Consider the following 12,537-nt stretch of genomic DNA (forward strand, 5'->3'; position numbering starts at 1 on the left):
AACATTTCATCACCCCAAAACAAACACCCCCACTTACCCTTGGCATGTTCCCATCCCCCCATCCTTCCCAGCCCTCTTTCTGTCTCCATAGATTTGCCTATTCTGACATTTCATGTAAACAAACAAAAAGTGATGCTTTTTTTTTTTTTTGAGAGGGCATCTCAAATATTTATTGATCAAATGGTTGTCAACAACAATAAAATTCAGTATAGGGGGGTCAATGCTCAATGTACAATCATTAATCCATCTCAAGCCTAACTCTCGTCAGTCTCCAATCTTCTGAAGCATAACGAACAAGTTCTTACATGGTGAACGAATTCTTACATAGTGAATAAGTTCTTACATGGTGAACAGTACAAGGGCATTCATCACAGAAACTTTCGGTTTTGATCACGCATTATGAACTATAAACAATCAGATCAAATATGAATATTCGTTTGATTTTTATACTTGATTTATATGTGGATCCCACATTTCTCCCTTTATTATTATTATTTTTTTATTTTTAATAAAATGCTGAAGTGGTAGGTAGATGCAAGATAAAGGTAGAAAACATAGTTTAGTGTTGTAAGAGAGCAATTGTAGATGATCAGGTGTGTGCCTGTAGACTATGTGCTAATCCGAGCTAGACAAGGGCAATAAAACATCCAAAAAGTAATGCTTTTTGTCTGGCTTCTTTCACTTAGCATAATGTTTTCAAGGTTCATCTGTGTTGTAACATATATCTGTACTTCATTCCTTTTTATTGTTGAATAAAGATGCACCTTTTAACTCTTAACAGAGCTTTTGCAATTCAACACTTAAAATATAAGGTTTATTATTTGCCAATGAAGATTCAGTAAAGAATATTAATCTGATTTTGTTACTGCATATATTTAAAGTGTGTTTATCTGGCTTTATGTCACCATTCCCTCAGCCCCGACCCCCTTATTTTAAGAAACCAAGAGAGAAAAGAACAACATCAAAAAGGACGTAGAAGCTGAAAACATATGGTTTAATTTCATGTCTCAACAGGGGTTAAAGAAATTCAGCTCATTTTTTAAAATGATCATCAAATTGCCTTGACTTCTTTTTTGAAAATGCAATAATTTTCTGTTTACTTGGGAGAAAGGAATTACTACAACCCCACTCAATATTTTCAGCAGAAATTACCAGGGAAACTTAATTTTTTCTAAAGTTGGTTTTTATTACCTGATGTTTTCAGTTTTGTTTTTCTTGTATCTTTTTCATTTTCAATTATTCACAGTTTGTATTTAAAATTTTTAAGTCCCAAAACTATAAATACAGTGGATTGTTTTCTGATAATGATATTAACATTATAAACTTTGTTAATTTGGTTTCTGGCATAGGTGTTTACAAATAAACTGGGGTGTATATATATATTCAATGAAATAGATAATGAAACAAGCTTTTAAAATGCACTTACCTGTAGCCATACATTCTCCAATTTGTCCATGGGACCTCTTAAGGCTTGGATGATACAGGTCCTAAAAATCCAGAAGTAACAGTATAGCATTGTTCTAATCTGCCAGGCTCCATCCAAAATAAAAGAGAATTTGGGTTTTGGTTTTTGTTTGTTCTTTTCAAACCCTTTCGTTGACAGAGTTTAACAGGATTTCTTCTTAAAGAATCCATACTGGGTCCTCTACCTCTACTTCACTTTTTAAGTGTCCACACAACCACCTTTTAACAGACCCTTGAATTTTGCCAGGGACGAACACACATCTCGCTGTTACATAGCCTTTGGAGTCTGGATTCTACCCTGTTTGGGCAATCAGGGAGTCACTCTCATTTCCAGGCCTCTGGTTGCACCCTGTTCATGTCTCCTCAAAAATCACTTGACGAATCCAGCGGTTTCACCACAAGTTCACTGAGCATCCTGGGAATCGTTTCATTACAGCAAGAGACAGAAGCTCAGGTGAAAAAGCTCGGCCAACTAGTGGACGGGAAACCCCACAATGCTAAGTAATCTCCCGCCTCCACTTCTCAGTTTCCACTTTGCTTTTGCTTCTGCTTTTGCCAGGACCAAGTGCTCAGTGTGTTTTTCTTTCCTGCTGTAATTATCCAGTCCCATTCCAGCTACAGTCTCCTCAGCTGACAATGCCTTCTGCTGTGGATAGTACAGAAAACACATGCATAGAACCTGGATGACCAGGGTTTAAGTCAGGGCTCACCACTTTCTAGCTGTGTGACATTAGCAGGACTTAACCTATCGGGACTGTATCCTTTTCTGTAAAGTGGAGGTTGATACCAGTGCAATATCCACACTGAAGCCACATACAGTGACTGCATTCACCAAATGTTCATCTCCCCCAATACTACAAATATGAAAATAGCTTTCGAGAACTCACAGTGTAGTCAAGGACCGGCTTGCACTACCCTGACTAATCCTTACAACAGCCCTGGGAGGCTGACAAAGATGAAAACAGAGGAAGAGAGAGGCAGAAGGTAGTCAAAAGTAGCGGCAGAGAGTCCAAGAGACCTGTGGGCTCCTACTCCCTAAATGCACGTGCTTGTCCAGGCCACAAGACCCAATTACTGGTTGTTTACTTGTCTGTCACCCCTACGAGATCGCCAGCCACCTACGGGCAGCCCAGGTTCGGTCCCTTTCTCACTCCAGGGCTCGGTGCGGCCCTCCCACTCGCAGGGCGCGGGCCCGCTCGCTCTTCTGTAAGGAAAGGCGGGAGCATCACGCCTGGTGTCTCCGCGCCACCCAGGCCTGAAGTCCCCCGGGACCCCAAGAGCACGGTGAGTAGGCGGCGGGAGAAGTCGGGAAGCCCAGCCGCGCCCAACGACCGTTGGCTGTTGCCGCCACCTGCAGATGCAGCCGGGATTGGCTCCCCTCCGCTAGCGCGACGCCGGGAGGCCAAGCCCCGCGGGATCCCGCGCGTGCGCCGAAGGCGGGCGGCGGGCGTGAGAGTCCGGGCTGCGGACCCGGGTGTGTGGGAGGTCTGCTTGCACCCACACCCGCACCCAGGCCGCAGTTAGGAAGGGCCTTGGCCGAGAGGTGTGGGGGAGAGCAGAGGCGTGTGGCCCCGGGCAGCCTCTGCTTCTTTCCGGCGTCAGTCTAGCCGTCCTCACAAAGAGGTTGGCGGGGCAGTGTGAGGCGGGGCGAGGGAGTGACTCTGGGAACAAAGTGCTGGACGCGGGATCCGGCTGCACGCGGAGCGGAGGGGATGAAGGCATGCAGAGAGCCCCAGGCCCGACAGTCCCCCGGAAAAGCGGCGGGTAGAGAGTTACCTCACCCGGTCGGTGACGCGGGGCGCGTCCGTCCCTCCGGCCCCGCCCCCGCCCCGCCCCGCCCCCAAGACCTAAGTCGAGCCGCAGCCTCTGCAGAGCCCTCTACAAAGCCGCTCCACCGCGCTTCCGGATCGACCGCTGTCTGCACCCCGGTGCCGCACCCTCCGCCCGCGGACGCCCGAGCCGCCCGCTCTCGTGTTCTCCCTGTGGCCCGGTGAGCCCGGCCCTCGCCCGCTACACCTGCTTCTTGTCGCTTCCCAGCCGCGCGGATCCGTGCGATTCCCTCTAATTTTCCTCCTCTCTTCCCAGCCCATTCCGTGTGTTTCCTCTCTGTCCTCTGCTCTTCTATTCCTCTTTCACCCTTGATCTTTCTCCCTTTTGTTCTTTACCTCTCGCCTTCAGTTGGCTGTAATTTTAGCCTTCACCCTTCCACTCCCTCCCCTCTACCAGGGAGGGTGTCCTGCCTCGCCTTGGGTGGGGACCTTCAGCGCTTCTATAATGACCAAAGTGACTCTTCCTCCCCAGGCGACTCCAGGCCATTCCTGGGGCTGTTTATGCTGAGAGGAGGCCGTGAGCTGCACATTTTCTGCGGGGCCCGCTGCCAGCCCCTCTTAGAACCTCACCCGTGCCTGGGTCCTAGTTGACTGCCAGCGAGTCTGACCCATCATGACATCCTCACAACATGCCCATTCCCCAGAGTCAGCTACTATGCTGGGTCTGCCTCTCCAGAGTACTGAGTGCCACTGAAGCAGAATCTGTAAAAGAGCCAGTTTGTGACACTAAGAGAGCAGATGGGGGAGGGAGGACTACTGGGTTCATTTCCACCCTCCAGTGTGTGCACTTAATCAATCCCTGAATGCCCTGAGTGAAATAGACCCAGGTCTGGAACCCACAAGCCCACTTCCACTCCCCAGCCACCACCCCAGGGCAAGGATTGGGTGGACTTGTGTGGCTTGCGCAGGCTCCCTTTCCTTGATGGAGTGTGGTCCTTGAAGGCAGATTTCCCTTTCTAAACTCTCCTCCTTTGCCCTCCCTACAGAACACATAGTATGACCATTCGGTGTTTCGTCTCCCAGCCATTTTCTATGGAAAACCAAAGGGATCTGGCCATGATAGCTACTGGCAGCTTTGAAGAATGGGATGCCTTTAAAGAAGCCTGATCTTGGAGACCTCACTGTAGGACCTTCAAAGCCGGGTAAGAATCCAGTCCAAGGGAAGGGGATCTCTTGTGGCCTCCTAACCCTGTGGTCTGGGTACCAGGGTCAGTAGGACATTAGCAAAAATAAGACCACTACTAACACAGTGAAGTTGCTCTTCAGAGTTCACGACGCACTTTCATACGTCCCTGGTCTCATTCTGGCCTTTCAGCTGACCCTGACAAGCCAAGGGTGGTGGTCCCCTTTTTACAAAGGAGGAAATTGAAGCCCAGGTGAGATACTGTTTGAATCAGCAGCAGAGCTAGGACAGGAACCTATTATTCTAACTACATTGTTGACTCCAGCTTTGACCCTTCCTGAGACCAAGATTAGTAATCAGGTGTACTTTTTAACACTGAAACTGGTTATTTGCTAGGGGCTGTAATATAATTAACCCTTTCTAGGCCAGTTTTACTCACTCTTCTCAGTAGGGTCTTTAGCAGAGGCAAATGTTGCCCACATATTCACACCTCTAAAGGACTTGGGCAAACCCAGAGCAGCATTCAAAATGGCAGCTGAGCTCTATGCACTTGTCTTTGAGGCAGGTGGGGGCTGGGTCTTCTTCTCTGGCCTTCACCACACTTTGCAGCCCAGCTCAAGGTCAGGACAGGATAGGCTCATTTCATCACGTCTCTGATGCCCAGAGAAGGGGCACCTTTTGCCTAAGCCTTCTCAGAGCTGTCATATTGGGATGTGAGAACTTGAGTGTTGGACAAGCCCTGCCTGTGCCCGGGGCTGAGAATACAGCAGGAGAGACATATTCTGGGCACCAGTACAAAGCAAATAATAGCATAAGGTTTGGAGCCCATAGATGTGACTCTTCCTAAGTTATCTCATCTGTAACAGGGAAGTAAGGGCAGCCACGTCAAAGGGCCGCTCTGAGGAGTCAGAGCTCATAGAATGCCCTGGGCAGTGGTATGGAGAAAGGTGTGAAATTTGTCAGAAGCAGGGAAGTCAGGAGCACCTTCATCAACCCATTCTGCCATTTTGAGTGCCAATCCCTGAGCTTCATGTGAGCCAGGCCCACCCCGTAGGAGCTCCCCATGCAGGGGTGTGGTGAGGAAACTCTAGATTTCCCTGTTGGCCCCAACCATGTGGGGTGCAAAGCCCCCTTCCATTGGGAGGAAGAAGCTGGGTGGGCTGTTTGTTTCCATGGGTCTCTGTGTTCACAACTGACTCCCACCCACCACATCCACGCTCTTGTCGAACAGCTCCTACCTCCTGGCGCAGCGACAGAGGCAGCCAATCAGGCTGGGCTGAGAGCAGCTGCCCCTCTGAAGTGAGAGAAGTGAGCTCAGGACAGAGAAGCAGGCCGCCCTCCCCCACTGTATGCTGGGCTCACTTCCTCCTGAGGCAGTGGAGGAGGGCACGGTTCCGGCTCTGAGAACAAAATGCAGCTTTTGGTTTCCTCCGTCACTGTTCATAGCCCCAGCCTGCACTTCTCCATACCCATCTCTTATGGTGAAGACGTGGATCCCCTGTGTTGGAGGAGAGCAACTGGCCAGAAAGGGAGACAGTTTTCCCTGCATCACAGTAGACTGGAGGGAGAGTCCAGTGCCTATGCATTAAGCTCAGCCTTGAGAATCACCCGGTATCAAAGCTCAGCTAAACATTACCTTTTCTAATTACTGACTCATCTTTACCTCTTTTCCAATGGAGTTAGTTGTCCTTTCCTCTGCATTTTGAGAACATGTGCTGTGAGCCCCTAATGCAGCTTGAATCACCTGCCCACCCCCTATGCCGGATAATAAGCCCCCACTAGGGTAGATTTTGTCTCCTGTCTCTCAGTGAACGAGTGCCCAGCAAACCACTCTTGTTGAAAGAATAACTCTAGAGAGTCCGAGCAGTGTGGGGACTGGGGAGGACAATTAGACTGAAAGGCTGGGCAGGGACTGAGTTGGTCTTACCTATTCCTTTTCTTTTAAACTTAGATAATTCCAGATCCCTAGGAACCTCTCCTGCTTAAGAAATCCAGGGTATAAGCCTATGGGTGTATGCCTGTCAGGTCTTGGTCTGGCTGAAACCCGTTCCCCACTTCTACCTATCCTCTGGACAGACCCCCAGAAGCAGGAACGTGGGGGCATCGTGGGTGGACTCTGCATCCAGCATAGAGATGGGCCAGCGCAAATTGTGAGGTGGCCCTGCAGTGAAGGGAGAGTGTGCTTCACACAGTGTGGACTCCTCAGGCAGGAACTGCTTCTCTGACCCCTATGTAAATACTTCTGGGGCTCACTTCTATTTTCCCTCACAGGCTGTGGTCCTGTCAGGGAAGGTGGGGGTGGGCGGTGAGCTGATGGGAATTCTGTCTCCTTGGCTTAGACCCCGGCAGAGTTCCTCTATCTCGTCTTGTTGCTGATTGGAGGTGTCCCTCCTCCAATTGTTCTCCGTCTCCCGGGAGGTAGCAGGAAATCAGCATCATGGTTGGATTCAAGGCCACAGATGTGCCCCCTACAGCCACTGTGAAGTTCCTGGGGGCTGGCACCGCTGCCTGCATTGCAGATCTCATCACCTTTCCCCTGGACACTGCCAAAGTCCGGCTGCAGGTGAGGGGATGAAGTCTAGGGGTCCTGACAGTGCCTAGTCTGCTCCCTGCCTAAGACACGCACTCCTTCAGGACCAGAGGGCTGTTCGGGACTGTAAACTTCGGAGCATAAGGATGGCAGGAGATGGGGAGATCAACCTACCCATCCCTAAACTACCCTGTCTTGGTCTTGCAGATCCAAGGAGAAAGCCAGGGACAAGTGCGGCCTGTGGCCAGCGCCCAGTACCGTGGCGTGCTAGGCACCATCCTGACCATGGTGCGCACCGAGGGCCCCCGCAGCCTCTACAACGGGCTGGTCGCCGGCCTGCAACGCCAGATGAGCTTCGCCTCTGTCCGCATTGGCCTCTACGACTCTGTCAAGCAGTTTTACACCAAGGGCTCTGAACGTGAGTGTGGGGCTGGGCTGTAGACCCCTTAGTGTTCTTCTCGGGGACGATGACCGCAGTTCATTACGCTGCATAGCTCCTTTAGGCCCTAGGCGCCTGAGGAGGATCAGAGGAAACAGAGAACTAGGAGGGGCCCTGGTTCTCCTAATGATTACTGAGCACTGGGATGTGCCAAGCTCTGAGCAGGTCATGATCCCGTGGCCATCCTCATAACCATCTCAAGAGCAGGTGGTATCATCCCTGTTACAGATGAAGAGACTGAGGTTTGTGGGCAGGGAAAGGACTTGGCCAAGGGCGCACAATGGGGAGCCAGAAAACAAACCCAGGACTTTCGCCTCTAAAAGTTTTCCATCTCCTCAGCATGCCATGCCCACCCTCCATTTTATATGTGTGGAAATGGACAACCCAGATCAAAAGGTTGACTTTTCCCAAGATTACATGGCAGAGAGAAGTAGATCTGGGATGAGAACCAAAGCCTTATGAGTCTCAGTACGTGGGAAAGCCACTTCTCTTAGCCTTGGATTTCACATATGTCCAGTGGAAGTGATTCTGACTTCTCAGGGCTGTCGCGTAGGGTGAATGAAGGGAATGAAAATGCTTTACGAAGGAGCACTGAGTCCATTTTGTCCCACTCCTTGCTATGTCCTAGTACCTAGCAAGTAGGAAGCAGTGATATTTGTCTGCCGTAAGGAGTTCTTAGAGCAAGAACTGGTCTGGAACCTATTCCCAAAAGGCAAAAGATTGCATGACATAGTGGCTCTGGTGAGGAGAGGCATAAAATGAGTGTGAGCCCAGCTGGCCACTGACCCCCACTTTCTCCCACAGATGCCGGCATCGGGAGCCGCCTTCTGGCAGGCAGCACCACAGGTGCCTTGGCTGTGGCTGTGGCTCAGCCCACAGATGTGGTAAAGGTCCGGTTCCAGGCTCAGGCCCGAGCTGGAGGCGGCCGGAGATACCAAAGCACTGTTGATGCCTATAAGACCATTGCCCGAGAGGAAGGGTTCCGGGGACTCTGGAAAGGTGTGTACCAGGTGTTTCTCCTCCATCTTCCTCCTCCCCTATTCCCTGGTCTGACACAGATACCCTTTCCTCCTGTAGGGACCTCTCCCAATGTTGCTCGTAATGCCATTGTCAATTGTGCTGAGCTGGTGACCTATGACCTCATCAAGGATGCCCTCCTGAAAGCCAACCTCATGACAGGTGAGTTAGGACAAATGGTGCTGGGGCTCACCCTTACCCAACCCAGGATCGGCTGAGGGAGTCTGGGTGCCTGAAGACCACGACTTCTCATCCTGTTCCCCTTTGCTTGTGGAGTGAGTTGATCTCTCTCACCTGCCGTATTGAAGCCAACGGGGATGGGGCTCCCACTCTGATACTGAAGCATGGAGGCTAAGCTGGCAGAATGACTCTAAGACTCACAGGAGAGGTCCCAGTGAGGTCTCTGTCTCCTGAAAATCAGGAGATCCCTGGCTACCTAACTGATCTCTTCCCCTTGGGAGTGCCAGGTGCGGAGTCCTAACTGCCTTGCCCGCCCCTCCTCCTCGGCAGATGACCTCCCTTGCCACTTCACTTCCGCCTTCGGGGCAGGCTTCTGCACCACCATCATTGCCTCTCCTGTTGACGTGGTCAAGACGAGATATATGAACTCTGCCCTGGGGCAGTACAGCAGCGCTGGCCACTGTGCCCTTACCATGCTCCAGGAGGAGGGACCCCGAGCCTTCTACAAAGGGTGAGCCTCTGATCCGCCCGCCCAGTGCGAGGCCTCCTGGCTGCCCATACCTGTCACACAGGGGCCGAGAACGGCTTGGAACCTAGTAGCAATCACACGTCAGCCTATTCTGATGCTGCTCCTGGCATTGCACCAGCATTCTCTCATGCTTGTGCTCCTTCCCCCCAGAGTTGCTCTCATCCCTACTGTAAGGGTGTTGAAATGGAGACTCAGGGTTTCTTGCTCACAGCCACACAGCTGTGAGGCTCTGTTCCCTGGGCCCTCCCTACTTCCTTTGGGACAAGCAACGGGGTTAGACTGGATGCCAGAGCCCAGCAGGGTGAGGGAAGGTCAAGGTGCCCTCTGTGACCTGTGTTTTCTCTGCTCTAGGTTCATGCCCTCCTTTCTCCGTTTGGGTTCCTGGAATGTGGTGATGTTTGTCACCTATGAGCAGCTCAAACGTGCCCTCATGGCTGCCTGCACTTCCCAGGGGCCTTCCTTTTGAGCCTTCTGCTGCTGACCAGACCACCGCTGGCTTTGGCCTCAGCTCCAGCCAGGCGCTGCTTCCCTCCCATCCTGTTCCTCCTCCCCTCCTTCCCTTTCCTCTCTCCCCACTGTTTCCAACTGCTCCCCTTTCCACCTCCCCACTTCCCTCTCCTCACATGCCCACCCCTCTTCCCCACTCTTCTCCCCACTGCCTCTCAGTCCTGGTAGAGCTGACCCTGAGTGACTGGGAGGCCCAGCGCCAGCCAGGATGCCAAGCCCTCAGTCCCTTGAAAAGTTCAGCCCAGCTCCGTCCTCTCCCCAAGCCCAGTCCAGCCAGCATGTCACCATAAAACAAGTTCAACCTTGGTGTCTCCTCCTCCCTCTTTTGCAGCTGTTAACAGAGGCCTTAGTCTAATGGGCTCTTTTGGCTCCTGGTGGGCAGGGGAAGAGCCACCTGACTTGGAAAGGGGGGTATGACCCACCTTCCACCTCCAGCATCTAGTCTGGGCCCGTGGAGGTCACAGAGCCCACCTCTCTTTCGGGCCCAGGCCCAGGCCCAGGGCTTAGGTGGCAGGTGAAGGCGCAGCCCCGATTCACAGTGGCTCTGCTCTTGCCAGGCCACCTGAGCTTTCACTCCCCCGGTGCCTGGTACTCCTGCACCTACCTTTCCAACCTGCCAGCTGGCCCCAGGCCTGTTGATGTACAAAATGAGAGCGTTCCTGTCTGCCCTAAATGCCCTGTGCTTCTTGGAAGATTTAGAGGAACTTACGAACCTTAGATGCTGTAAGCTAATTTTATTCCATATTACAAATGGCCCAAAGCCTCAGACCTACTGAAGCCTGCCAGGCTGCCTTCCATGTCCACACGCACACCCACAGAAGTTAGGGTTACTACTGGGGGACAGGCTGCAGGGCAAACAGCCAGCCTCAGCCAGAAGATACTTTCCTTTTAGTGTCTCATCCTCTCTCTGGGCAGAGATCCCAAGGAGGCAGAGAGACACCAGGGCTTAGGCTGCACGGAGGTGTCACCCTTTCTGTCCCTCTTCCTACTACTTGTCCTCAGACAGAAAGCAGGTGGGCAGAGCTACTTCTGATTCAAGGGGTAAGGGACTCGGCTCTGAGGTCCCAGAATCCTGCATCAGAGTGCCCAGGATTCCTCGCTTTACTACCTAACCTCTGACAAATGTGCTGAGGCCTCATCGTCCCCCAGGGGCAGGGTTGGATGACATGAGCTGAGCCAGGGTGAAGGTGGCAGGCAGTGCAGCCAGGCTGTTCTCTCTGCTGGGCAGCAGGGAGTCAGCATAAACGGAGGATCTGGTCAGTGTGTCTTATGCACCTTAATTCTCACATTAATCCTGTGAGGCAGGCTATTCACTGTTTTGCACCAGAGGGAACAGGGGCAATCTGTTGCCATGAGCATGTCTCAGCTGCTCATTCACCGGCTTGTGTGCCAGACACTGGAATGGACTCAAAGCCACCAGACTTCATCACGGTTCTGCATGTGATTCTGGGACAAGGAGCTGGGAAGGCGGTAGGAACCACTGGACAGCATATCAGTAGGCCTCAGTAATTCAGTAACTGGGCCTCCATCCTTAATGCCTATACAACACCATAAGCCCTGTTTTGCCTGGCTCACAAGGTAGCTTATCACTGAGGTAGACTTAGAGGTTGCTCTTCAGGCCTGAGACCACGCTTCCTCCAGAGCCTCACCATGAAAAAGAGGTTAGGAGCAGGCTTCCCTGCTGGCCTGGAGGAGACCTGGAGTGCTAGAGATTCACACCACAGGCTCCACACTCCCTTACTCACCTTCTCTCAGAGCAGGCCAGCTACCACTGCGGAGTTCCTGCCCCAAGGGGCAGAGTCTGTTTCCCTCATCTGGTTTCCCCAAAGCCTTCAAGATAGTCGTAATTTTTGCTTTAAGAAACAGGCTCAAGAAAGGTGCAGTAATTTGCCTAAGGGCACACAGCAGGTAAGTAGCACACCTGAGGTGTGTCTGACCCCAAAGCCCACATCCGGTAGTGACTGAAGATGCTTCCTAGAACCCTGGTCTAGATGCTACATCTCCACCTGCTGCTGCTGCTCTCTTCCTGATGCAGTAGAAGTGGCTAAGTGCTCCCCAGCCCCCACTTAAGAAAAATACCTTAGCTAATATGGTGCTTAGAATCGTAGAATCCAAGCAATATGGATGACGAGGCCTTTTCTGGGACCTCTGAAAGGGGCCCATTATGGGGCCCATATGTCCATTATGGGGGATGATTATGGGGCCTGTAAATTTGGTCTGATCCTAGCCTAAACCTAGACTCCAGAGGGGAGTTGCCTGTACGGAGGAGGGATATACTGCACTGTGGAGGCAGGTGGGGTCTGCAAAGCTGGGTCTGAGCTGGGACTCTGCAAGCCACATCAGCAGCCATGCTGTAACCCTGAAGCCTAAGCAGCAAGTTCACCAAGCACCTCCACACCAATGACTCAGTTCTCACAAGCAGCCCGGGGCGGGGGTTATGAGCTCTGCTTCACTGACAAGACAGGCAGCAACATCCACAGGGTCAGTGGCAGGACTGGGAGCAGAACCCAGGCCTCCTGCCTCCTAGAGGGAGTGCAGGACCACCCACAAACGAGGGGACAGGCTGGAAGGATGAAAACCAAGCCATTGCCAGCGGTCGGTCCCTAGGTGCTGCCTATCTAAGCAGTGAGTCTGGGAAGTGGGCTGTCAAGTTTCTGGTGACAACTTGGCCCCTGAGCCCTGTGTGACCTGGGACTGTATTTTCTTTCTGTGCTTCCTATCTCTACAGTGTGACCATATCACACTCCTGAGACTGCCCCTGCTGAAGATTACATGTCATGAGAGAGCAGAGCTGGTGACCTTCAGAGGCCACTTGGCTCTGCCCCTCTATCAAGGTGGGAGCGCAGAGCTTTGATCCCTCAGCCCTGGCCACATCCACAGAGCCAGGATAGGAACCCGGGTCATGGGCTTCCTGGGTCC

General features: G+C 52.0%; 1 protein-coding gene across 1 annotated transcript; it reads left to right on the top strand.

Moving 5' to 3' along the window:
- The first annotated feature begins 3,297 nt into the window (after window positions 1–3,297).
- Window positions 3,298–9,925, top strand: UCP2 (uncoupling protein 2). The gene is made up of 8 exons (XM_017653261.3): window positions 3,298–3,454; window positions 4,280–4,435; window positions 6,756–6,979; window positions 7,154–7,364; window positions 8,190–8,384; window positions 8,463–8,564; window positions 8,913–9,093; window positions 9,463–9,925. The coding sequence occupies exons 3-8, from the start codon at window positions 6,854–6,856 to the stop codon at window positions 9,575–9,577; spliced, it is 930 nt and encodes a 309-aa protein (XP_017508750.2). The 5' UTR covers window positions 3,298–3,454; window positions 4,280–4,435; window positions 6,756–6,853; the 3' UTR covers window positions 9,578–9,925.
- The last annotated feature ends 2,612 nt before the right edge of the window (window positions 9,926–12,537 follow it).

The sequence above is a fragment of the Manis javanica genome, chromosome 11 (assembly GCF_040802235.1).
Source record: "Manis javanica isolate MJ-LG chromosome 11, MJ_LKY, whole genome shotgun sequence".
Lineage (NCBI taxonomy): Eukaryota > Metazoa > Chordata > Mammalia > Pholidota > Manidae > Manis > Manis javanica.

What these genes read in the sequence shown, in the direction of transcription:
- UCP2 (XM_017653261.3), top strand. Translation starts at nt 6,854, where the DNA reads ATGGTTGGATTCAAGGCCACAGATGTGCCCCCTACAGCCACTGTGAAG. An exon ending in TTACACCAAGGGCTCTGAAC is followed by an intron (nt 7,365 to 8,189) that starts GTGAGTGTGGGG and finishes TTTCTCCCACAG; the next exon opens with ATGCCGGCATCGGGAGCCGC. An exon ending in GAAAGCCAACCTCATGACAG is followed by an intron (nt 8,565 to 8,912) that starts GTGAGTTAGGAC and finishes CCTCCTCGGCAG; the next exon opens with ATGACCTCCCTTGCCACTTC.